Genomic DNA, 26714 nt, shown 5'->3' on the forward strand with positions numbered 1-26714 from the left:
GGTCTGAGAGGTGTAGCCAGGCTCCACCCCTTCCAGTCACACACTAGAATTGCCTTCACCTGTGCCCCCAGGGCTGACCGGGTCCTTTCCCCAGGTGCTCAATCAGTGGTTCAGGTGGTGACTCACCAGTTACCATACACCCACATTATCAGTCTCTCTCGGTGTTTGACTCCAAGAGCACATGGTATGTGATGTAGTGCCATTGTAGTCAAACAAGTCACAAAAGCTGATTTCGTGTAACTGTATTAAAAGCTAACTGTGTCATTACCTTGCAAATGAGTAAACAAGCTTGATAGCTACTTGTGCCAGACATAAACACATGTGAGGCTCCTAGGTGGTCCATGTGACCAAGGGGTTTTTGCACAGGTATAAAAGGTTGTAAGCACATATGTATAATCAATGGATACACAGATGATATAGTATATCCAGGAGCTTGGATGATGCAATTGTTATATTAGAGTAAGGAAAGAAAGACACTCACCCTATCCTGGACTCATGAAGTAGACTCCAGTGGAGCAGATCTCCAGAAGAGATCCTTCCCTGCTGGCAGTCAGCTCTTAAACGGGTCTAGGAGAGGTGGAGCCAGGCTCCACCCCTTCCAGCAGCACAGGTGAATTGCCTTCACCTGTGCTCCCATGGCTGACTCCTTGCTCACCTCAGGTGATTAATCAGAGGTTCAGGCCATGATTCAGCAGCCCCATACAGCGTACAATAAGGTCTTCATTCTGCACCAGCAATGGCGCCCAAACACGGACCCTGTATCAGCGTCAGCCTCAGGAGATAATCAGCTCTCAAGCTGACCAGTGGCAAGGAATTAGGTCTGCTGAAAGGAGTTGGTCTCAAAAAATTGCTGAAAGGAAGCATGACCCAAGGGCAGCTGAAAGGAAGTTGGACCCGAAAGCTGATGAAAGGAGGCAGGATCAGGCTGCACTGCCAGAATCACTTCTACAGTACAGAGGTGAGAAACGGGGAACACTGGGAACAAGCATAACAAAAGTGCAGGAGGCAGCTTGCAAAATAATGGAAACGATTTTGCAGAAGCACCACGCTAAAGTGGAAAGCTTCTATTTAAGGTGACTTTTGGTGTGAATCTCGTGATGTAGGAGTAGATGGGGTTATGATCTGTGACACAGAGACTCAGCAACTCGAAGCAGAGCATGCAGACCCCGAGCCTGTGGCTCATTCACCACCGCAAGAGGAGGAGGATCAAACCTCCAGGCTTGGTGATCATCAGCATGTGGGAGCAGGAGCTGCAGAAAGCTGCTGCTGAGACACATGCTGGTGTTTGGACTCCCACTCATTCCAGCTGTTGGCATTGTTGCAACATATTTTTCTGAACCTTGTAGCTGCTGTAGCAGTTATTCAATGCTCCAGAAAATTCTAAGATAGGCCTAACAACATTGAAAGTATGTCTGCATTCTAAATTAGAGAACAGTATTTGCTATAAAATGACATGCATTCATGTGCAGTAGATTGGCAACATAGGAAGCTTTCTCATATTTGGTTGCATAATCCAACTTGACTGGACAAATATCTTCTGGTCTCTAAGAATATAACGTGTATTTATAACTGCACCTGCCTGGCTTTCATAATTCTGAATGTGTAAATTCAGCTTTAAAAAATAGTAATAGATTTCCCTACAAAACTAACAAGCAAAAACAACAACAAAAAAAGGGGGGGATGTGCAGGTATGACCCCTGAGAAAAGAATAGCTAAAGCATACTATGTTCTGAATTTTTTAAACTGTTGAACAGTGATAACATGGGGAAGAGGTTATGCTTGTGTTTCTTCAGGTGCTAGACTGCAATGGGTTCCAGCCAAAGCCATAATGCCCTGCTTTGACTGTACCATCAGCATCTGCTGCTTCTTCAGACTGTAACAACCTTCTGGGTATCTTCCCAGCCGAAGCCTACAGAGGCAACTGGATAAATATCTCAGCGTCAAGCAGTGCGACAACTACCTCAAAAAATTTCTCATTTGTGGGGCAAAAGCTACCTGTTGAAAACTCATAGGTTTAGTCTGATGGGTGATACTAAGGTTTGTGACCATGGGTCTGAAAGATCACGCAGATTAATGTGTTTTTTGGTTGTTGCATGTTCATTGTTCAAATTAATAAAGAAGGGGGACAAAGAAAGTCGTTACCTTGCAACTAAGAAGCTTGGCAGCTAGAGACGTAAACATGCGCGAGGCGCCTGGTTGGTCCATGTGACCAAGGGGTTTTTGCGCAGGTATAAAAGGTTCTAAGCACGTACAACAAAGGTCTTCATCTGCTCTGTCACTCTCTTGCCACAGCTAATGAAGAACTCCTTAAGAGTAAAGGGAACAGGGAAGAGGCCCGCAGAGACACCAGAAACCACCCCCTGCCCCACCACACTCTGCTGATCCTCCTCTCTTTATCCTAGGACCTGATCCTAGGATCCAGAGGTCTCTTTTAAGCTCTGTGCATAAATGGATTAGCTTTGGAAAGCACTTCAGAAGAAAAGGTATTTGTCGTTTGTTAATCATTTCCAAAGAATTGTCCTGTAATGCGGACAAGGGTCTGATAAAAACAGGGATTGCAGGTTACTATCGTTGTTGGGATTAACTTACAAAGCACTAAAGTCAGAACCAAAGGGTACCACCACTGCAGTACTCACAGACCAATTAAAAAAATCCTCTTCTTCCTCCAGAATGAGTACTGATGCCTGTAACAATCTTTGATCCACAGCTCGGTGTGCCCTCACACACGCTTGCCCATTTTTGATGGTTACATCCATCTGTAACATTTCATACTCTCTGAACAGTAAGTTAAAACTTCAGTGATTCAAACACAACTTTTTTCTATGAACTCTCTCAGGCTTCTCCTCACCACACCTCTCCCATCAGAACATAACCACCCGAAAGATACAGGTAAGGAAGAGCACAGTGTGATGTATTTTAAGAAGTTTCCCCCAATGCCCAAAACACACTTCAACAACTTAGTTATAGATCCATCTAAAAATATTTTCTCTGTCCAACTACATCAAGCACGGTCATAAACATGTGATTAACAATAAAAATAAACAAGAAGCACAAACATGATTCTTTAAACTTTATTTAAGCTGTTTAATTCTTAAGTATCAAGAGTTAGGGTGCCTCATAGAATACTATTACCACAGGGCAGTGAAATGGGCATTCTCTTACTGCAGTTCAAGGCGTATTCAATTGAGAAGTTTTTTTAAAATAAAGTTTTATTACCAATACTGTTGAGCACTTAATCTGCTGACCTATAACTGAAACAGTGGTTCTAAAGCACAAAAAAAAAAAAAAAAAAAGCTCTGAAATAAAGCTTTATGTACAGCACATGTAGAGCTCTTAGATGCCTAAAGCTGTTAGTTTATTATCTCAAATTAAACTAATATTCTGAATTGCTATTCACAGTTGAGCATACTGGGAATTAAGCTTCCAGATTACTCTTTTTGGAGTAAAAAAAAAAAATAAAAAATTAAAAGTTGTCTGCTTTAGTTACAAAGAGCTCTGGCAATATACACCAACTATTCACTTCAGACATTCACAAAAAATGTGAGCAAAAAAAGAGTTATCAAAAAACATTTAATACAATTAGTCAATAACCCTCCCCACCATGGTCCACATCTACAAAGATCCCGCACCTCCCCCCCTCCCCCACACTTCCTCCCTCCCTACCCCATCCAAACCCTTTCCCCCCAGAAAGTCACATACTTACCATGAGTTTTAGCAAGTATGGTTTAAAAAAGGGCCCCCCAGGGCAAGTCACTTATAGTTCAGTTGCCACTATCAACGGATCTGGACCTCGATCTGGACCTCTGTCGATCCACAGATGATGGGGATTTAGATCTACTGGAAGAGCCACGCTTCTGGCTCTTCTCTGGCACTGGAGATCTGCTAACTGATCGAGACTTGCTACGGCTCCTGCTTCTTGACCTGCTGTAAGATTTGCGGCTTCGGGAACGGGAACGGCTACGAGACCTGGATGAGCTTCTGCTACGAGACCGCGACCTGCTTCTGGACCTACTGAGGAAACAGTGAGCATCGGCATTAGCACTACAGGAAGCACACGACCCACTGTCTCCAGTTCTGTTGTCCGGTCATCAACTTCAAAGCTTTCTTAATTCATCATCATTACTCAGCAGATATCCATACCTGTGTCTTTTGCTGCCTTCAATTAGTTTGATTTTTCTTCCGTTAATTTCTTTACCAGAAAGCTTTTCAATAGCATTCTTTAAATCACTGTAAGAGGCGAATTCAACCACCCTACAGAAATTCAGAAACAAAAAAAGTCAACATAGCTCACTATTGCAAGTTGTACTTTTGATGATACAGCAGATAAATTCAAAAGTACTCTGGGAAGAAAAAAAAAAAACAACTCAAAAAAACTCCATACTGCTAGCAGTCATCCTGTGTCATATAATCAAGCACAAACTGAAGAATTCCCCTCCCCAGCTACCACAGACTGCACGTCCTGCATGTTTAAAGGGAAGCTAAATTAAGCCATGAATTAATAGCTGCTGAGCACTGGAGTAGGCAGCTTCCCTCCCCAGGCATCTACGTAGAACACGCAAAAATTATTCCAAAGCTTTCAAGAGAATTTGAGGCTTACCCTTCATTTAACTTAGGTCTGTGTGCATCTGCAAAGGTTACTTCCCCAGCTTGTCTCATGAAGTCTTTGAGATCCTAACACAAGACCAATAATGTTATGCAAAGAAGTGAAAGTAAATACTGACATATATATTTATATACAGTTGCTTTTGGGGTTGGTGGGTTTTTTTGTTTGTTTCGCTTTTTTTTTTTTTTTTTTTTTGCTGTTTTATATATATGTTATTTTTTAAAAAGAGCAAACAAAAACTATCGGAAGGGAAGACATTAGATAAATTAGAAACGTGGCAACTGCCACACTTGTACTCTATCGAAATTGAATTATCTACATCAGGGCACGAAATAAATGAAAAAAAGCATATTGCTTTAAGCAAAATGCTAATAAATGTTTTCTTAACGTTAAGGAAAATTAAATTAGTCTATGAAGGTTAGATAGATTAGAAAAAGAGAAATCTAAACAACACATTTGTATATATTTATGTTACTACTGGACTGAGTGCAAAATATACCCATATACTTTTGTGCTATTTCAGTCTCCATTTATATTACGAGTCTTACACGCATACAGAATTACAATTATATAACACCATTATTTTGTGCCCCATATGTCATGAAAAATATAGTTTACTTTACCTTTATTAACATTTCCCTAGGCTAGCCAAGCAGCAAACTGTATTAAGCGACCGGAGATACCGTCATGATTTATGCCCGACTGGCTCTTCGCCACCCACTTGACGAACACTACCCAGTCGATGGAAGCCATTAATCGCACCGCCCTCCCTATTAGGAGTCTAGTGACGGATCCAGACATTCGCTATGCTTGATGTTACCAAGGACCACTTTACTGCGATCAGGATTCCAACGACCACCTAATTTCGTATCTTTCAACTCTTTTCGACCAGGATCTCTTATTCGGAAGCGTTACAGGAAGAACAGCTCTCAACTTAGGAATCAGATCTCGTTAACGCTCTGGGATCGCTGCAATGTGGCACTTTAAGGAGTGCATCGATTACGTCTAGACCGGCAAACACAGATCTAGAGGTGGCCAAGTGACATTGTAGGAGCTGACTGGAAAGTCAACCAGGCCCGACCAAGAGTGACCAAGACAGAACGATTAGGATAACCCACAGGCACTCCTCGTCATAAGGCCAACGACACAGATAGGCTGGCAAATAAAGGGTTTAATATGTGGTTAAAATGGATTTAAAAAACAAGAAAATAAATAAATATACTTCCTCAAATATATACATTTATTATTATAAATTAATGTTAACTAGTTTTCATTTGAAACATTTAATTTACATTATTAAAAATACATTAGTTACATAAACACTTTAATAAATTAGATTTAATTTTAATTAATCATTTAACAAAGTAATTACATTACATACCCATTAAATGAAGTCAAAATAGTTAATCGTGTTTTAACAAACCTGCCAGCTGACTCGGGACGACAGATTTTCTACTATGAGTCGGTTTTCTGTCCTTAAAGGCGGGGCACTTCTGCGGGGAAATAAACAGTTGAGACTTCTGTTTGCAAACAGCACAACCACACTTCACATTAGCAAGGCCAATAGCTGACGCGAGCTCATCAGGAACACCATCACCAGTATAAAGTGCACCGAGGAGCCTAGGACAACATCGTGTGCTTCAGGGGTACGAGAGTAAAGGAGCTGAGCATCCCGCACAAGCTCTGCAACACTCGCTACCCCGCTGTCCCAGTGGCTGGTTGTTAGGAAGGCAGGCGGCACCGATCGGCGCTGTGCTCCACCTCAAGTTTCCAGGTCAGACAAATCCAGAGCTGTTATGGCAGACAGCGCCAGCCCCATGCAATACACACCTCCTGTCACTGCGTGGCCGGCGGCTGCTAAAGCGGTCAGAGTATCTCCCTCGGCCTCTACCCCTAGAGCGTGCTCTTGCATGCTCAATAGTAACCCTGGAGAGACAAAGAAGAAAGGAGAAACCAGGCGTCTGTATGCTTTTACACATTCCTCGTTACTGGGGGAAAAGCCTACAGCGGGCTTTAACGGTACTGCTAAAAAACCACAGCTCATAAACACAAGACATGAAGCGAGTCGGCTGGAAGCAGCGCGTGAGATGGGGCAGCTCACCTCTCACTGCAAAGCTCTTTTCCATCCAGCTCATAGACAGCATCGTCTGCATCTCTCGGATCCTCGAATTCCTGCAAACCCACCGCAGCAAACACGGAATACATAAGTGCTGAAGAACTGGCACACGTAGCAGCTTTGTGGAGACGAGAAATTCTGCTCCACGGAGCCGCTCGCACACCACATGCCTTCGCGACACGCCCCGCCGGGGCAGTAAGGGCCAGGGACCGGGCGCACTCACCACAAACCCGAAGCCCCTCTTCAGGTCGATGTCCCGGATGCGGCCGTACCCCTTGAAGAACCTCTCCACGTCCTTCTCCCTGGCGGCGGGGTTCAGCCTCCCGATGAAGACGCGGCAGCCGCTCATGGCTAGAGGCGCGGAGCTCGCTGCGAGAGACGCCGTCAGCCCCGGCTCCAGCCGCGCCCGGTGACTCAGCACCGCCCCGCCCCGCGCAGCCGCACTCCGCCCGCGGCCGGCCTCGCCCCCGCGACGGCCCAATGGGAGCGAGCCGGGTGGAGTACGCCCCGGCCCGCGCCAATGGGAGCCCGTTTGCCCCCGCGTAGGCCCGCCCGCGGCACGCCCCGCCCTCCTCAGGCCCGCCGGCGCATGCGCACAGGCCCCAAAGCGGAGGGAAGAAAAGCGAACGCGATTGCTCAGCCACAAAATGGCGGCGCGGGCCGCACCCAAAAGCGTAAGGAGCTCCGGGTGAGCGCGGAACAGCAGAGAGCGGGCTCGCCGGGTGCCCCGCGCGGCAACGGAACCCCTTCGGCCGAGAGCCCTCCCGACCCGGCTACCCGCAGCAGTTGCACAGGGAGGCTCCGTGCCCTCCACCCCTCACGAACCTGGGCCGCGGATCCCGGTGCGTGCAGTCCGCCGGACGCGGGCAGGCCGATACTGCACTGGCGGGCGGCGCTCTGCTCCCTGCGCGGCGGCTCGCTGCCGACTGTGCTCCGCCCCGCCGCTGCGCCGCAAAATGGAGGCGGCCCCGCGCCCGAGCCCCGCCCCGCCCGGCTGCAGCACCGCGCGGCGATTGGCGGAGGCGCTTGGCCACGCCCCCCGAGATCTGGGTCGGAGGATGGGGGGGGCCGGGGGCAGAGCCGCGGGCCGCGGTGAGCAGGTGTGGCTGCGCCACTCCGAACAGCTGAGATGGGGGCGCGCCTCCTCTTCTTCCCGCGAGCGCGGGGTGCAAAGGCTGAGCGTGACGTGTCGGCTTCATCTCTTGCTTAATTTACAAAAGGTGCGGAGAACGTAGGTGATAATAGGAAACAGAAGGATGGAGCAGGCTCCCCTCTGCTGAAGTTTGGCTTGCCATCCTTAAACTCATTGAAGTCACCAATGAACCACTGAGGAAGCTGTAGCATCGCCCTGAGCACTTTGCTGCCAGTAGGTGCAGTGATGCTTTCATCGGCAAGCTTGCCTTTGGAGGTCAGAGGCAATAGAACAAAAGATTAAATAATCAACGTATAAGCACTTTCATCCATTAAGCTGCTCACACCAACAAGCAGGCCCTTGGCAAGCTGTTTCAGACCAATCCAATGCTCCTTATTGGAATTACTAATCTGTGGAGAAGGGGAAAAATAGAGATGTGTTAAACCTGGCTGTAGGAAAGAAATTCAGTGCTATGTCACATGGCATTTTCTTAAGCAAACAGGAAGATGCCAGGATAGAATTCACTGTATGATAGGAGCACAAATTTTTCAGCATTTGCATTCAGAATAGCTCCTTGACAAATTCAAGGACAACTCCTTTGCAGAATGAGGAAGCCCTGCTCAGCACAGGACTGTTCAGCACCTGCATTAACAGTTCTAAGCAGACCAGAGCATGCAGTGCTAAAACATGCAGGAGAATCAGCCTGAGGAGAGATTCAAGCACTGCGAAGACAGGATGAGAATTCAGAAAGAATCTGACAAAGAAAAGCAATGATTCAACAAGATGCAAGGACAGGGGCAGGCTATGTTTAGAAAGGCTGATCCACCAGGACAAGGTCAGAAATACCCATCTGGGAACCAGTAACAATGTACGAAGGTTTGAGTTAAATCTAAAAGTAACTCAATATATAAACTGACATTGCAGAATCAGCTAAAACCTATTTTGGGATTTGTCTACACATATGGTATCCAAGGGAGAAGTGCTGATCTGCCTCATGATAGTAAGGTAAGTTTTAACAATAACCTCACGGCTTTCATGTGGCAGAGGAGTGCTCAAACACACATATGGTTCCCATACAGTTCATGAAGAGAATTTGATGGGAAAAAAAAATCACACAAAGTTGTGTGTGTTGTAGTAGACTCCAGATGTAGCAAAGCTGTGGTATAGATTACTTTGAGATATCTTTGAGATGTCACAGCAAAACCCTTGCAGAATGCTGGAGTGTTGTCAGTACCGTGTGTGGTTTTTCGTGTTTATATTACCTGCGGTGCTTTTCTCTTGCCTTTGTCTGCTCTTCCAGTCTCAGCAGGGTGGTATGCGTCCCATCACTTGTGGGTTTACACCTTCTTTTTAGGTTAAACTAAGCAAACTCATTAAGCTGTCATCACAACAGACTTTGAACAAGCTGTTATCTTGCACAGGTAAAACACAGAGTGTGAAGAATAGAACTCACACACACACATACATATGTATAAATATATATGACACCCTGTCTCCTCTAATCTTCTGAGAGGTCTTGGTGGGAAACCAGCTGCAATTTTATCTACCGTGTAACCATCCAGTAATTATGCTCTGCTGGCAGAGGAATAGCAGCAAGGTTCACATCTGCATCTGCACCAGAGAATTTACCTTGGAAGAGCCGTGGGGCAGGGCTCTCCTGCCAGGCACTGTGCCCCTGTGGAACTTCTGGAAAAGGGAACATAAAGGCCCTCACCCAGCAGTTCCAATAGACTCTTGTTAGAAATGCTTCTAACCTCAATAGCTCAATGACAAACTAGCTCACAGCTGTTTTATTTAAAGTCTCATTGATCTTTCTCTGCTGGGAGCTTATAATGAATAGCAGACCCTACATCACAAATATTTTCTATGGAGACAGGCAGAGGAAGAACACTGGGACAAGGCGAGCTTTCTTTAGTGAGCAGGGAGGAGGGAATCCCCCTCAAGCATTAATATCCCCGTTCCCTCACCCGACTAGAAAGGAGACACATAAAAGTTTTAAATAACTTTTTAGGTTATGGAATCCAATAAAGCAAGAAAAGTACTTTGGGCTTTGGACATTAAAAAAATATATATATATATTTTTTTTACTCTGAAAATTGCAGAGGAAACTGCAAAAGCTGCCCAGAAGGGCCTCACATTAGGAAAATTTGTCCCCTCTCCAATAAGAAACAACAGGACACTGCTCCAGAGAGAGCAGCTTGCCCCATGCTATGGGGACAGGCAGTCTCCTCCACACAACTGGAGGCCTGTGTTCCATCTTGCATAAAACTTGGCACTCGGTTGCGTGTGACGCTTGTGAAAGCACGGGAGCAAACATCCATCCTTGAAAAGTCATGCTGAGTCTGTGGGTGCTACTGCCAGGAGAGGTATCTCAGCACTGCGTGCCCCTTCAACTAAACCCCTCCTGTGCTCCCTTAGGTCTCATTTTTCCTGCCTCATTCTTAAATTCCTGATGTCGTAGCCAAAGAGAGCAGCAGGTCTCCCTGCATGACCGTGTCAGAGCCCCACTGATCTGCCTTGGACTGGAAAGCAGAAGTGCAGTCCCCCCCATCTCAGATCTGCTTGCCACAAAGGCAGATAAGGAGAGCGTGATTATGCAGTGCGTGCTGCCTTATTCCTCCAAGGAGGAGAATCAATGTGTCCCCTATTACCACACTGGTCACTGCTCTGGGCGCAGCCTGCTCTGACACAAGAGGGCTCACCTCCAGCAGGAGGCCCCACTGCAGGGAATGCAGCCTCCTAGGGAAAGCAGCCATTGAAGGAGGTACCTCCACAATACAGTCCTGCTGAAGATTTAAAGCCGCAGTTATAAGCAGGGCTAGCAAGATAAGAAGTGCAAAACAACACGAGGGCCTGCTTCTGGCTGCCAGCACTGCTGCAGCACAAGGCTACAGCCAGCAGAGAACACAGGTGGCACAGTTTAATAACTTAAATAATTTAAAAGCCATTCCTGGAGGCCACTGTCTCCCACACGGCACTGCCTGGCGCCAGGCACAGAGCTCCAGTTTCAGTATGAAACCACAGCAAGATCAGTTTACTGTGTGGGAATTATTTAAAGAATAAATGGAAACGGAAAGAAGACAGATGTCAGCTCTTCCCTTGTTTAACCTGCCTGCTCCTTCCCAGAAGAAAATGCATATGTGAGTACACAAACTGTTACAGCATCTTTCAGGACTCTGCTTTGAACAAGCTGACCAGGATGATCTCATCTCTCCCTGCCTTCCCTTCTTCCCTTTCCTATCCCACTGCTTTTAAGTTGATCTGTAAGCAAGGAGTTTCCACCGGCACAGTCACCTCAAGGGGCAGTATTACCTTGGAACTTTGAAATATTGCACTAACAAAGAACTGCATAGCTTTGACCTCCGGCTCAAGTTGGAATCCATTCATCCCTCTACAGTTTCTCTCCTTGCATCAAGTTCAGATCCAACCTCAGCCCCCACTAAGGACCTCCCCCCAAGGCTCTCACCCAGCCCACGTCCCACGCCATTCACTCCTTGTGCTGTGTTGCTGTTGCCTTCTCCACTTCATGCAGGCACCCAGGGTTCCTGCATTTCTATCACTGCTGCTGGAAAGCCACATACTGGTGCCATGTCCTCTTCATCTTGGCTGTGTGGCCGCTGGCTCTCTCTCAGGTAACACAGACTACAGCAGCAGAAGTCTGGCCCAGCTCCTCACACTGCGACACATAGGCACAGCAAGGGATGGTTTTGTTCCCAAGCAAGGTCACTTTGAGGAATACCACCCTCAGAGGGATGCATCAGCTCTGTAAACTCCTCCTCTGTTTCAGCATCCCAAGCTTCAGCATCATCCTCCAAATGAACGGCACTTCAGTTCTGCAGCACTCACTCTGATCTGCTACACCTTCAGTCCATGAGGCCCGAGCAGTTCGAAACACAGACAGATCATAGCTTCACTTCAAAAGAACTTTTTTTTTTTTAATTTAGAAATGCAGTTATATACAGAGAACAATTAAATTAAACTTTGTACAAATATTAAAATACTATCTTCACACCCACCGCAATGTACAGGATACCAGAAAATATATATAAAATAAAGCAAAATAGAACTGACTGAGTGACATCCTGCACAGTATCAATTATGGTCTTGTTTTTAATCCCACATACATATGGAGTACCATTCTGCAAATAATTCCATAGTGGTGCAATACAGAATTAAAAAAAAATAAACACATACAGGAAAAGAAAAAAAGATTAATGCACCAAAGGCAACCAAGCTCTCCTTGCATTCGCACCAGCAGCTACCAGCAGTCCGCTCACCACAGCACAGCACAGCTGCTTCCTAGGCAACTTAGCTTTCTGTTCTTTTTGAGTGGGGAAAAAAAAAGTGAAGTTGAGAATCAGAACCGAAACGTTTTCCAGCACAACACCATTGCCTCTGTCCGTGCCTACCTCAGGATGGAACCAAAAGCAGAGCCTACGAAAAGAAATGTAAAAGCATCAGGACCCTGCTCTGGTGGGCATGGATGTGTAGGGAACCTGCAGCAATCCACCTGAAGCAGTGCTGAACATAGGGCCTGTGTGGGAAATTGTGTGGGAAACTGTGTGGGAAACTGTGTGGGAAACACCCTGCTCTGAACTAGCTGGGAGGGCAGGGGTGAAGAACTGGAGGAGGGCTCATCTCCTGTATAAAAATATGCCTTAAAATGAAGCCCCCTGTAGGAAACCTCTATGCAGTTTCAAAGCATTTCATAGAGAATAATTTTTTCAAACAAAGTTCTTAGGCAAAGAAAGGTTTTCTCAAAGAACAAGTTCAATGTGCAGCTCCCTGGGAAGGGCTGAAGGCTGAGGCTGGGGTGAGGTCAATGTGGAAAATGGTTAGGGGTTTATTGCGTTTATATACAGAAACCAGAAAGTGAAATCAATTTAATCTGATATCTGGAGATAATAAAAAGGCAGATTCTATAGAACAACTGCTATCGGAACATGAAAACCAGGCTTTGCAAGCCTGTTCCAAGGTCAGCAAGGAGATCTCAGTGTCCTACTAGTTGTACATTAATACTTTTATCCAGCAAGCCTAGGGGCCTGCTAAATCCAGACAAAGCACAACTCCCTTAGAACCTGGTCATAAAGGCATTGGCTATCATTAGCCTGCAGCATACTTCTCTTATTGGCCACAGCTCTTCCTCACCCACCCCAATCCCTTCCTGCATTCCCTATTCTGCACTGCACATCACTTAACTAACATGTGGTTACTTCCAGCAGCCCAGCCTGCTGCTCCCTCAAAGCTCTGCTCCTTGCAATTGTCCTCATTTTTCTATTGCACGTAGTACTTTAAATTTCTGACTTGCCCTTTTATTTTTTAAATATTGGACCCCAAAATAACCTACCAAAAAAAAAAAAAAGTAAAAAGTGCTATTTTTATTCTTCCACTGTAATTCATTTTAATGTTCTTGCATTTCATGGGGCCAAGCACAAATGACACAATGTAAGATGATTACGTCAGGGACATAAAATAAGAAACATACTTCCCTCTGAATTCTTTTTGTCAGGTGTAGGTGGGAAAAAAGGTGGAAAAGAAACCAAAGCAAGACACCCACCATGCTGCATCTTGTGAGGTTGAGCCCCTGCACACCCCATCAGCACACGGAGACCTCCCTGTGACAGCAATCCTTGGGACACTCTCAGAGACGACCAACACCCTGCAAGAGCAGGGCTCAGGCTGAGGGATCCTTACATGTCAGCCCTTGCTCTCAAAAGAGAAGATAGGATTCTTCAGCTTAGTTAATCTTCCTAAACCTCTGTCCCAAGGCCTTCCCAATCCTCCACAGAATAGGAACAAAAAAGTAACAATCACTCGTTGACCAGTAAATGTCAACGTCCTTAATCCCTCTCCCCTTTGGAAGAAGTTGCAAACGCAGCTTAGGTTCCTCCCCCAACCATTCTACCCTCTTTTATATGAAAATATAAAGCATCCTGGGAGCTCCTGCTTCATCCCCAAGCAGACAAACAGAGGCTGACTGTTAGTGCCTGATCACAAGACCTATGCTTGCTTGTTTTCCTCCTACCTCTGCATATTTTTCCCAATTACTAAAGCTGTTTTCCATAATTTCTGTAAGTGAAACAAAATGAAAGCACTCCCTCATCTGTGCAGCTTCCTTCTCTTCCCACCCAAACGGAATTTTTTTTCTCCTAAGCTGGCAGCTGCTTACTTTCTAACAGCAGAGAGCAGAGGCAGGACCACACAGTACGTGCTTTTTGCTAGCTGAGCAGGCACTCATCCAGGGCAAGGTCAGCCTTGCAATCAGCTTCCAGCTTCATTAAGGGGTTCTTTCACCAAACCGGTACTGAGCCAAAAGGACTGCTCCTTGCAGGAAGGCAGCACACGCCTAACTTCTATTCCCTGATTGCTCAGGTTTGAGTAGGAAGGTCCTTAAGAATCTAAGAGCAACTCCTGCTCTGAGCTGATTAGGTCTTAGAAAATACGTGACTTAGAAAAGTCACATATTCTCCCCCTCAGCCTTGCAGTTGCTCAGTCTCTCCACATGCCCTGATAAAACCAGTGAAAGAGACAATTTTAATTATTAAGGTAGGAGTTCAAAACTAAATATAAACATTTCCACTCTTATTTTCCAAAATGTCAATAACATGTGTAAACATTATCACTCTATAGTCCTTGAATACAAAACAAAACAGCCCACTGTAAAACAACATGGGATTTTCATCATTTCAACTGAACAAAAGAATACTCAAACCACCCAAACTGGATTATCAAGTCCTCGTGTTAATGAAAGATAACATGAGCAACAGGGAAGGAAACTTAAAATGCTGCATTCTTAAATTATTAATATCCCTCTGAACAGGGATGAGGAAAAAATGATTCTTCCATCCACAGGCACGCACTGACCCAGCTGCCCTAGGATTAAGCAGCTAATCAGAAACAGCAGGTGCAGGGCCAGACACTGCAGCCAAGCCCTATTTCCAGGAACCAGAGCTAAGCCACAGCAAATATTACTTTATTTTTAAGGTATTATGTCACTTTTACTAAGTGGTCTGACAGCATGATCTTGGAGCAACAAGGATGAAGACAGTAAAACAAAAGCAAAGCAGCAAAGAGCACCCCCATTTACCTGTTCATTGCCACATGACATATAAGGCTGTGGCATTTTGCTCCTTCAACTCAAATGAAAATTTAGCAACTTCTCATGCTTCTCTGGCTACTTCAGGATGGTTATGACAACATACCTGCATTTAAGAAGCCAACTTTTCCTGATAAAACCAGTTCCATGGAACCCAGTTTCCAGACGATCCCTCTAAAGAGGCAGCCCAGATCTGTGACTGGATCACCTATCCCAAATGAAGTAGATTTGCTGCAAAAAATGAAGTCCCCTTAACAGCAACCAGGATATTCTGACCTGCTGTAGGTAACTGTAGGGAGCAGAGGTATACATATTTTTTGATTTTCTTTTCCCTGCTACCAGAACTTAAAGTGATCTTCACAATTTATGTTCAGGATTAAGCTGAGAAGTGGTAACCTCTGGTCAGTGTAGCCAACATTCTCTTGCAGCAACAGGCCACCTGTGTTGTACTTGGAAGAGACCTTGTAAGTGCTGTTGACCCCAAGCCAAAAAGAAGCAGCCCTTCTCTGTGAGCCCACTGAAGCCCGTCAGGACACAACAGCAGACACTTGCTATACAGTAGCCTCTTAGGTGGTATCGAGGGCTCAGGTACCAAAACACCTAATGCAGCTGGGAAGGTAACTTGGGACTGCGCCAATGGCACTAAGTATTCACCACCAATGGGGAAGTTTATCTTGACAATTTCAAACACATGAACTGCTTCCAGATTACATCTGAAAGCATTACCTCTGCCTGAAGATCTGACCAAAGGAACCTAAGCATTAGTGCAGAACCACCTTCACTGGAAAAGCTCTGTAAGACACACAGTTTATTCAGAAGAGCAGGGCCACAAATTTGGTTCCATTCCTGATGCCTAAAAACAGAAAGTCAGAGCCTCTGAGCTTTCTGCACACTTTCCACTGGCCACTTCCCAAGGCTCTTCCACAATCTAACATCAGGAGCTGCTCTGGCACCAGACCAAAGCTGAAAGAGTGGTTTTATCATCAGTATAGTCCCAATCACAGCCTCCAGAAACACAGCATTAACCAAGTGGGCTGCATTAGTAGTGAAGGAAGGAGACAAAAGTGATTTTTCAGGAGTGGGCTCTTGTAGAGGTGTGTTTTGAAGAGGGGGCAGAGGGCTTTCCTATGTTTTGGACTTCTCAGCCTTCAGTACTCTAGCAAATCTCAACTGTTATTGCACAGCTAAGCTGCCTCGCAGCCTATCTCATTTGAGGCGCTCCTAGATATCACACGCTGCCTCTTACCTGGGATCCCTCTCCAGGCCAGTGTCAGTCCCAGTGAGGTGGTTTGTCCTGCTCTGTTATAAAGAGGATGCTGGAAGAAGAGCCTATATAACATATGTATGTATATATAAACTGTCTGCACCCAGAGAGCAAATGGCTTCTGCCCCTGCTCTCTGGGCAACAGAAGGGCTAGAGAGGCTGCCAAGCTGCAACAAGCCGGTGTGAGGAGGAAAAAGGCACAAGAAAAGAGCAGCTCTTCAGAGACTGCTGTCAAACATCTGGCTGGGGAAAAGGAGAGGAGAGCTCAAATCCACCACGTCCCTTGAGTCTCTGATGCATATGGAATGGGGAAGCCAGCGCTGCACCAACCCCACTGGTGCATCCAGGAGGCAACCTGGCAACATCCTTTGGATCTTCAGCTGAGGGCATCTCTGCTTAGAGGTATCCAGGGCACAGCTTGTGAGGATGGGGAAGGCTGCACAGAGTGCTTCTGTCCTGAAGGCAGGGAGGGGAGAAGGAAGAAATCCAAGAGCAAGAAGGCTAGACACGTACAGCAGGCCTCATGCTTCCTTCAGTAAGGGAATATCTGAATGGTGGGGAGAGAAATAAAATTTAAAAAAAAGTCAAACTTTTGTCATTCAACACACACCATAAAAACTACTCTTGCAAGACAGGGTCCCATTTCCATTATGTGTTAACACAGTACTCTTCTTGCCATTGTAGCATAGCAGAAGGGACCTCTGGAGGGCCAACCTGCCTCTGCAAGCAGGACCATCACCACCTCCAGTCTTAAAAATCTCAAATGTCTGGCTCTGCACTGTTCTCCCAGCAGGAAATATTTTCCTAATGCCCAATCTGACTCTGTCAAGTTACACTTCATGTTTCACAAGATTAAGCCCAGCTCCCTCCCAGGCCCCCCAACTGTCTTGGCAGGCTTCCAATAGTGCCTGTCCAGTTTCCCCCACCTCCCTCTTAAACTGGAAGTCCCACAAGAAGAAAAAAATATTCCCACTAAAGCCTCAGTATTGTGCAGGGAAGGGTAATAGCTTCCTTCTCTTTTTTCCCCATGACCTCACCAAACACTTAGTTTTTCAACATGTCTGAGACAAGTTGTTTCTTGCTACGTCTGGAGTGGCTGAGGATACTCAGATAACACCTGCCCTGATCTGACTCCTCCAGTAGCTGGAGCTTCCTTATCTTTGAACCATAAGCACAAGCCTTATGGTTTTCTGCTTTATAGGGCAATCTGTTATCGTGCAAGTTACATCAGAAGCATACGTGTTTCCAGGCAGTGACAGAACATGACATAGTGCAGAGGTAACACACTGTGATAAGTATGCTGTGGACTCTCTTGAGTAAGCACCACTTTTAGGTTTCCACTGTTTACATACTGGAGGTTTAATGCCCATCTCTGTACATGCTGCCACTTCCACCCTTCAGTGGAAATCTCCTTTAATTGTTTTTATTGCAAGGCTTCTGGATGAGTTCTATCCTGAGCTACCTACAAGCCAGTTACATCTTTTTTTGTCTGAAGACACAGCAGTCTCTGCAGAAGCAATCTTAGGCTGCAGCTTCACACCGGCTCTGCCATTGTAAAGTAACAGCTTCAGGGTAGAACAGTGAAGTTAAGAACACAAGATCCTCTAACTATTAAAGAGACTTGTACCTCTGCTCTCTACAGTAAGTTCAAACACATTCCTTGTGTTTTTGTGTGTTTTCTCACATGCCTGGGCTGCAGCACCACATGTACTGTGACAGTAAGCTGCTTACTAAAGTCATTTAAAAATGAAGAAGCTTAAACATTACAAGGGCTTTGTATTTCAAGCATACCCCATACCCTCCCACTTCCACCTACTTGTTTTGCATAAATGCAGCTATTTTACTGCCTTTGCACAATGATGCTTGAGGTCGGCATTTCTCTGCAAATCGCTTGCTGAATCAAGATTGAGAAACAGAACCCACAGAGAGTGGTGACACACTGGAACAGGTTGCCCAAGGAGGTTGTGGATGCCCCATCCCTGGAGGCATTTAAGCCCAGGCTGGATGTGGCTCTGGGCAGCCTGGTCTGGTGGTTGGCGACCCTGCACATAGCAGGGGGTTGAAATTATTTGATCATTGTGGTCCTTTTCAACCCAGGCCATTCTATGATTCTATGAACCCCAGCATACTGTTTTAAGAGTCTCATATAGTGCTCCTTGCCCAAATCACATACCATCTGTGTATTCCTCAGAGGAAGTGAGTGATAAAAGGCTCTGTATGTCACTGCTTTCTGAGTCTTGGAGTTCTTTCTGTACAGGTCTACTGCTAGCCATCCCAGCTACCCAGGAAGAGGTAGCAGCCTGATGCACAAGAACAGTTTCAGAACGCTGAGAACCACTAGCTTCACACAGTCCAGAGTGTCCGGGGGCTTCATCTTCTCTATCAAGGCTACTGCGAACCCCTTGGTCCTGTTGCTGCATCTCTCTGGTTCCGTTCTGCCCAGCTCCCTCTGACAGCACAATTTGCACCCGGGAGTCCGAGGGTGGAATGCAGTTCCCTGTGCTGCCATACACTGCTTCTTCGTAAGATGGCAAGGCCACTTGGACACCATCCACCATGATAGAGACCTGATCCCCAGACACACCTTGGTCTCGCCTCAAAAAAAAAAAAAAAAAAGGGGGGGGGGGGGAAAAGTTGAGCACTTACATTTTATATATATTTTCATTACCAAGAACCCCAGCAGCCTCCCACCTTCACCACAGCAAAATTATAATGCTCACTACAAACATGAATGCTGGATTACCAAAGTTAAACAAGCATGGCTTTGAAGCTCTACTGTGAACTGCCATACACGTGATTGGGGCTATAATTCAAAGTGACGAAGGTTATACTCCCACCTCATCTGCCTCAATAGCTAAATCTGGCAAAGATCGTGACTCAGGGACCTATGCTGTTGGTAAGATAGCTGGCTAGCACAGGTAGGTCGGATAGCTCTTCAGTTGTCACAGTGTGGATAAACCTAGGTCAATGGGTCAGAGTCCTGAGACTGAATTTGTATTTGCCATACTGGTTTAGACTTCTGCAGAAAAGGACAAACTCCTGTGCCTGGCCCCTGAACCTCCCCCAGTGTTGGACAGCCACATCTCTGCTCTTATTTATGAAATATTACTCATTTGTTGTGAAGAAGGACTCCACAATGACACTTTTGCCATCAGCTGGCAGCAGTATTACAGCTGGGTCCCTTCTCTCATCCACAGACCTAGGCCAGGAGGGCTCTCCTCCGTGCGCAAGCAACCATGGCATATTCGCGCATGTACATCATCAGCAATACTGGCAGGATTCAGGATCATAGGACCACGTGGACAGACATGGGGAGATGCATATATACCCAGACACCTACTTCAGTAACTACCCATGGCTAGAAGAGGCAGGAAATTATAACTTTTAACATTTAAGGCCACAAAAAAAGGGCAAAGAAACCACAAATTAGATGGCATGACAGAAAAGTGAGTGCAGATGGGTATTGCTGGCCAGCGTTTCAAACTACTGCTGGAGGATGATGGGGCAGAGGAGCCAGTGATGTGAGGAATACAGCAGTGTGGGGCAGAACATTCATATACAGGCACCTTATTTCTGGGAAAACAGAAGGGAGGCAGTGAAGCCAAGCTGTGAAACCCAGACAACCCTCTGCCCACACAGGTAGCTCACTGCAGCAGGCTAAAAGAAGTCAGCCATGTAGATCTACAGTCTATTAGAAGAATAGCTTAGATACGACACAGGAACACTGCCTCCTCTTTCCTGGAAATTAGACTGTACTGTTGCCACTCCTTGTCACCAATCTACCCTCTGTAATCCAAACGTAGGTTCTAGTCTATCCAAAGTTTCTGACTGAAAATAGCCTCTCATGGGAACTGCCCTGACTCACAGGGCAGAAGTAGAGAAGCAGGGAAGTAAAACGAAGGCCCAAACCAAGCCCCTTGTTGAGTTTCTCTGCTGCAGAGAAACAAAATACCTTGGAGCCTGTCTAAGCCCCAGCTACACTTACCTGCTGTGATGGAACGACTTCAGCTTTGGCTGCAACAGAACAAACAGCACAACTAAGAGAAGAATCAGAGCAACAGAGCTCGCTGTGGAGGCTACTATGGATAGCGTAGGTACTCCAATCGTTGGCGGGGAGTCCTTTTCTGTAAAATCAAGAGGAACACAAAATGATTCACTCTCTTAAATTACTGCTGTAGGAAACGAGTAACATTCAAGTCGCCTTCTTTCCAGAGTTATACTTGGGTGCAAAGACGAAGAGCACAAGTTTCTGGTAAAGTCAAGGCAGAGCAGTTACATCCTTCAGAGCTTAAACTGATCCCTCTCCATCAACTGTAAAGGCAACAAGAAACAAAACATGCACATATAAGGGCACTCTGGAAAAACATATGGCACGCACAGAAAAAGGATGCATAGGTCACATAGAGACAGCGGGGGAGCGATGGTAAGGGTCATGTTATATTTACATCTGATTGAGCACCCAGTTAAACAAAAAAAAGTCCTGATGTCACCACCAAGGTCAGCAATTGTCTAGCACAAAAAGCAGGATATTTTAAGGCCAAACAATAGAAAAAGTTCCAAACAATGGATTTTCTTGACTAATTGAACAGTTTCCCAAAGAAAGGGAGTGGAAGTCACCTGGCCTGCTATTACTTAAGATGCAGAAGTATTCCATTTCTTTCTCACACAAACACAGCGCAGGAAATGGAGAAGGAAGGGAGCTGTTGCTTTAAGACACTGAGTTTTCAGTATTAGGTACACATACTCTGCTCTGTCCACATTATCCCCCCTTGCCCTTTCCTCATCTGTGCTGCGTGACTGTACAAGAAACATTTTGACTTTTAAAGGTCCATTGCAAGGCACAAATATATTAGGAGTTGGCAGAGAAGGGCCTGGAGCTGGCATAGCTGAGCACTGCATGTCATGCCTAGAATGTCACGCTAGTTCTTTCACCTCCTTAAAGCGTATAATTGCCTGTACATGTGCTTTCTCTGTCCTTAATTTATGCCTTTGGTAGATCTCTACACACCTCAGCACCCCATCAGCAAACATTACTGTCCATTTCAGGAAATTCCTACCTATGCAATTCCACAATTTCTTTTTGCTACACTTATCATATTCTCTGGTGAACAGTTGACAAACTGCAAAATAATTATCATAGAGAGATAAAGAGGAAAGAGAGCACACAAACAGAAGAAAAAAGCTGGAGGACCATTGTTTTTAAGCTATAGCTTGGGTATAGCCTGAATGGTATACCCAAAACAGGTAATTTGGAAAGACTGTCAGCATTTTATCTTCTTTTAAGATTAAACTAATTGGTTCAATTGTTCTGAAAATTTTCTGGAAACAAGTTCAAAAGTAGCTTGAAGCGTTCCCAAGTCAAAAGTGCACCTACTACATTTTTCCTTCTGGTAAACGAGGCTGAGTACGTATTTCAATTTTCAAGATTATTCAGGGCACTACAAATACACTGACAGGGAAGAAGGTAGGCAAGCAGGAGTGCTCTACATTCAGAATTGATATACAATTCTGCAAGACTGCTCACCACGCAGGGTACAGTTCAGCACACCCACCACCTCAGATTCCAGCAGGATGTTCACAAGAAGCTGCCAAAAGGCTGCGAGGCTGACAGGCTCAGAGCTACCGAAAATATCTGATAATTGTCAGGGATTTCATTTGTTGTGTATGGACCAAGAGAGATGTTACCCATCATCCATCATCTTAAGACCTACCCACTTTCTTTCTACAGTCTTTCTCCTTTTTGTTTTGTGGATGACTTCTGTTCGTTAAACCTCAACTGACTGAGCAATTGTTTCAAAGCCTGTACTGTGAAATCAATAGCTTTATCACTCAGCCAGGCTTTTGAAACCCCATACATTTTAAGGCCACCAAACCTACAGGATGTTAAGGAAATCTGAGGAACTACGTCTCATCACAACACAATTCCTTTAACCCTGAAGTAAACCAAGCGCCATTGTGCAGGAACAATCCACCATCCAGAGTTCCAGTTGCAAAGCTTTCTTCTGCCGCCTGGGTGCAGCAAGGGGAAAGGGGATTGCCATAGAAAGGAAGCCTGTGCTGAATCTGAAAAACCTCTTCAGGATCCAGTTGCTGCCTGGTGAACTTCCAGTCCCACCTTCTTATACGTCACAGGAAGGAGCTGTTGGAGTGGCCGTGACAGATACTGATAGTGTGTTTGGCACGGGACAGGATGTTCTAGAGTTTTCAGATATGCAGCTAGCTCCAAAAGGGCCTTGAACATGCTTTTGTGTCTATTTCTGATTAAGCTAACACATTCTGCTTTGTGGATTACAAGATATAACCTTAGACTGCATGCATCTTGCTGACTCTGGATGACTGAGCAGTAAAATTCTAACAGCAGGCCAAACTTGAAGAGCAGAAGGATTTTCTCTTTATCCAGTACCCATGCTTTAAATGCAAAAAAGCAGGCAGCAGATAGGAGCTGAGCAACGAGTTTTCCTGCAAATCTTTCTACCTTTATGCTTTCATCAAGGAAATCCCATTCAGCTGGTAAAAACCCATAAAACAAAAACTGCTCATATCCATTTGGAGAGAAACAGACACCATTTGTCAGCAATGTCTTTTCCTGCCAGTACAGTATAAAGTAGCACCATGAAGCTCTCTGCCACAGGAGGCCAATAGTTAGTTAATTTGCAAAGAAGGAGATCAGGTCTGTGTACTGGCATGCATATACATGTGGACAGAAGGGTACACCACTGAGGAAGATGCACTGTAAAAACCCATCAGGAGCAAAAATGGAGACAGGAAAAATGCTTCAGTTTCAAGGCCTTGCCTGTTTCTGGGATGAGAGCTGTCAAAGTAAGAGTTCACCTAAGTAACAAGTAACATGGCTTTATACTACTTTCCATAGGCTTTCTCTTTGTAGAAAGGACTCCTGAGTTAGCACCTGATGGGTAGCTACACAAGAGGCATTTCTGATAAAGAGCTATGACTGTGAGCTGCATTTAGAAAACTGCTGGAGCAGTAGGCACAGCAGTATGGGTTGCTTCAGCACAGCACTGTCTAAAGTGAATCTGAAAAGCCAGTGTTAAGGACAGTGTAATTCTGAAAGTCCCGCTGAATAAAGTGAGCGCTCACCCGGGCTGAGTCTGCAGCTAACTTCCATGGCAGGGTTCCACTCTCCATTCTTACAGGTCAGGTATTTATAGTCTCCTTTCAGCATGTAGCCTTCAACACACAGATACTCTATGACACTGCCTGAAGTCAGAGGGTCATTGCAGGGACTAGGGTGGCATTTGTAGCCTCCATTCTCAGGTTGCGGTGGCTGGGGACAATCTGGAAAAGAGAGAAAACATTGTAGTAGTTGTCTCAGAGGAAAATGTCTGCTGCATATTGCACATAGATTAACTTCCACCTAAGAACACTCACTAAATTGAGAAGAAACTACTGAAAACAAGAAGAAAGACTGTCACACAACAGCAAAAGATACTGCTTAGTTTCACCTCTGATATGTCTTTTGTGACTGCTAAGCACAGCTTATTATCCCAACCATACAACCTATTTGACAGGCAATGAACGGATGATATTTTCACACAGTGACATTTAAGTTTGTTCCAACGGGAATTCTGCATAAGAGAGGCCCAGAAAATCCTTGATGTTACCTTTTCCCCACAGCAGTTTCACGAGTGACTGGGGTTGAAGCGAACAGCCAGGATCTCTGATTAGCCTTCCAAGCCTCATATGGAAGAAGGGCAAGACCTTCTTCTGAAATGAATGAGGAATGTGAAGACCTTGTACTACAGATACAGTGTCAAGGTACAGAGCTGACCCAGAAGTTAAAATCCCTGATTTTACATATCGTCCTGCACTAGAACCACATTTTCTAGCCTATTTTAAAAAAGCAATTAGTTACAAAGATATTTTTAACATAAACCACTCATTTATCTACATGAAGTCTGCAGTGCTGAAAGTACTCTGCATTTCTCTTTGTATCTCCCCTATCCTAATAGATACAGACATACTAAGTGCGAGAATGTTTCTCTTAGAATTTTCAATAGTTATTCAAATAAAAACCAACTATAAATGAGGAAACTGCACTAGAAACAGGAGGTTTGTGCTTCTCAGAATTTCATCTCCTTTGGCAGCTCTTGATGATTGCCTTAATAAACCTTCTTGCCACACACCCACCTGACTATAAGGGAGGAATCTGTAAAATTGGATCAACTTCTCAAGCTTCACAAAAGAAAGTACATGAAACGTCCTTCCAAATGTATTTTGGGGCATGGAGAACCAAGCAACCCACCAACTCTATTCTACCACAGTGCAGTTATCCAGGCTTGCCCCTAATCCTTGCATGTGAGAAACCAACTGGGCAAGCTTCAGTTAACTGGGTTTTGTGCAAGGCCTAAGAAGAGTGAGAAAACTTTGGAGGTATGTTCCACTGCAGAAAAATCTGCTACGTTGCTGCAGTGCAAGTGACCCTTGAGCCTAATCACATGTGTGGATGCATCATAGGCAATGCCTTGTAAATGCCAGTAAAACCCAAGATGAAGTGCTGAGTGAAGCCAAAAGCCCTGTGGTATGAGTTCTGCCAGCTTTATAACTGCAATTCAATTTACTTTTTGAGAGAAAAGGTTAACAGGGGTCTAAGAAACAGCCTTTCAATAAGACTTTGTTCTCAAAGGGATTTATTCTTAAATAAGCTTCAGAGAAGCCACTGTCCTGTCCCTCCCGAACACTGATTTGCAGCTTCTAAGTTTATTTTTCTTTTCTGTGACCATTTCCAATGTTGTAACCAAGGTTTTAACCCTTTGCCTTACACAGCTAAAACATGGTTTCACTGAAAGCCCATCCAATGCAGCCGAGTGACAGACTCACCACACATTTCACATCTAAGCACTTCTACAGGACAGAGGTGCTTTCTGTTAAATTGCAAGGACCCATTTAAGCACTAGAAATATTCTCAACCATACAGCAAGTACCTCTCCAAGCAATGGCAGAGAGCTGTGGGAAAAACCTCCGTTGCCACAGCAGCAGGGACAGCTTCCCCACATCTCTGATGCCATAGTAGGCATCTGGAATTGCTTAGGGGCCATCTGAGCCCCTTGCCATGCTGCCTCACTCCAGCAGAAACTTTCCCACACATGCACACAAGTTTCCCATTTCCGGAGGAGCCCTATGGGCTGCTGGCCGCTCTGCTTTAAGACCTTCGTTAGTCAGCAGATGAGATATGGAGACATGGCTAGCACAGCTCCCTGCAGGAAGCCTGCCCCTTTGGGTGCTGTAGAGGGTCACACAGAGCAATAGATTCTGTTGAGAACCCTAAAATCAAATCGTAAGCTGGTAGAGCCAGAGAGCTGCTGTTCAGAGGGCTGAGGAGTGACCAGCTCAGCCCAACCCAGCAAAGGAAGCTTGCTATTTCTCAGTAGCATTCACATGGTCTCTGCTCTCCAGTTGCAGCCAGAACTCCCTCTGTCACCCATGTGTACTGAGTTATCTGCAAAAATAAGCTAGCAACCAAAAAGGCACTCACGAACCGTAGTGGAACTCTCAAAGGCCTGCAAATACCATGGCATAAGCAATCCCATGGGACCTTAATTTGGCTTTGTTGTGCAGGTGCTTTAGGATCAGATCTGCAGCTATGCCACTGCAGACCGGTCTGCTCCCCACCACCTCCACAGGCTGCTCAGCAGCAAGGAGAGGGGCAGCTGCTCATTATGTGCTCAGCCCCTTGACCTAGAGCTGTCCTCATCCATGAGTGCTTCAGAATCAATCACCCCCTTTTCCTCCTAACTCTCCCTGAGGGCATCTAACACCAAAGAACACCACAAACACTTCAAAAAAAGACACCTTCACTCCAACAGAACAGGCCTCTCCTGGCCACACACATGGATGGAGGACACAGGCAGAAGGGAAGAGCAGTCTATCAGCAGCCTGGAGCGTGGCCATGCTGTGAAGGGGCAGTGCAAGGTTTGGGAGCAGGGAACCTGCCCCAGTCCTTCCGCCAGCTCCCATTCCCAGCCTACGTGCTTTCAACCTTCGCTGAGGTTTTGCATGCTGCTGCCCAGCCTCAAGCTAACGTTATTTTGGCATACTGCCCAATGCTTTCTGAGCCACACCAACCAAGCAACGGAGGAGAATTTTTCAGTATTTCAGCCCCAGCTGGGACAGGGCACGTTTCAAAGGACTCTGCAAAAGCAGCATACGCAGATACACTCTTGGCAAGTTTTCAAAGGCAGGAAGCACACGGTGGGTACATTGAAGCTTCCCAAAAGGTTACAAAAATTCCTCTTAAGTAGTGGGACACTTAAGAACGGATATTGTAACCACATACTCACTTCCTAACATCACTCGCTCAGATTCTCAATGGCATTAGCTTCTATTTGAAATACAAAGAAACACAGAGGAGCGTCATCACCTCTCTCCCTGAAACACAAGGTTCTCGGAAGTACCCCAGAGTTCATGAGACTTCCCGAAACAAACACATGTGCCAGGCACTGAGGAAAAACAAAGACAAGTTAAGAAGCTTGCAATTGTTCTCAG

At 45.5% G+C, this 26714-nt stretch overlaps 2 protein-coding genes across 7 annotated transcripts in view; both read right to left on the reverse strand.

The window, feature by feature from the left end:
• Positions 1-3057: 3057 nt before the first annotated feature.
• On the reverse strand, positions 3058-7706 carry SRSF5 (serine and arginine rich splicing factor 5). 3 transcript variants are annotated; one of them, XM_085224956.1, is made up of 8 exons: positions 7545-7706; positions 6943-7088; positions 6705-6775; positions 6434-6529; positions 6027-6093; positions 4598-4671; positions 4141-4251; positions 3058-4011 (listed from the first exon to the last, which is right to left on the reverse strand). In XM_085224956.1, exons 2-8 carry the CDS (start codon positions 7066-7068, stop codon positions 3762-3764), a joined length of 795 nt encoding a protein of 264 aa, XP_085081082.1. In that variant the 5' UTR covers positions 7069-7088; positions 7545-7706; the 3' UTR covers positions 3058-3761. The 3 variants fall into 3 exon arrangements, with proteins under 3 accessions (XP_085081082.1, XP_085081081.1, XP_085081080.1); XM_085224955.1 differs by having other exon boundaries at positions 3058-4008; positions 6027-6096; XM_085224954.1 differs by having other exon boundaries at positions 6027-6096.
• A 4237-nt stretch (positions 7707-11943) lies between these two features.
• SUSD6 (sushi domain containing 6) overlaps positions 11944-26714 on the reverse strand; it is an 84637-nt gene continuing 69866 nt past the window's right edge. For all 4 annotated transcript variants that reach the window (XM_085224952.1, XM_010711526.3, XM_019615640.2 and 1 more), the window contains exons 5-8: positions 23310-23507; positions 20197-20335; positions 18385-18806; positions 11944-16758 (exon numbers count right to left, since the gene is read on the reverse strand). In XM_085224952.1, the coding sequence (XP_085081078.1) occupies positions 16733-16758; positions 18385-18806; positions 20197-20335; positions 23310-23507 (785 nt within the window). In that variant the 3' untranslated portion in view covers positions 11944-16732. The remainder of the gene's footprint in view (positions 16759-18384; positions 18807-20196; positions 20336-23309; positions 23508-26714) is intronic.

Source organism: Meleagris gallopavo, chromosome 5 (genome assembly GCF_905368555.1).
Source record: "Meleagris gallopavo chromosome 5, MGAL_WU_HG_1.1, whole genome shotgun sequence".
Taxonomy (NCBI): Eukaryota; Metazoa; Chordata; class Aves; order Galliformes; family Phasianidae; genus Meleagris; species Meleagris gallopavo.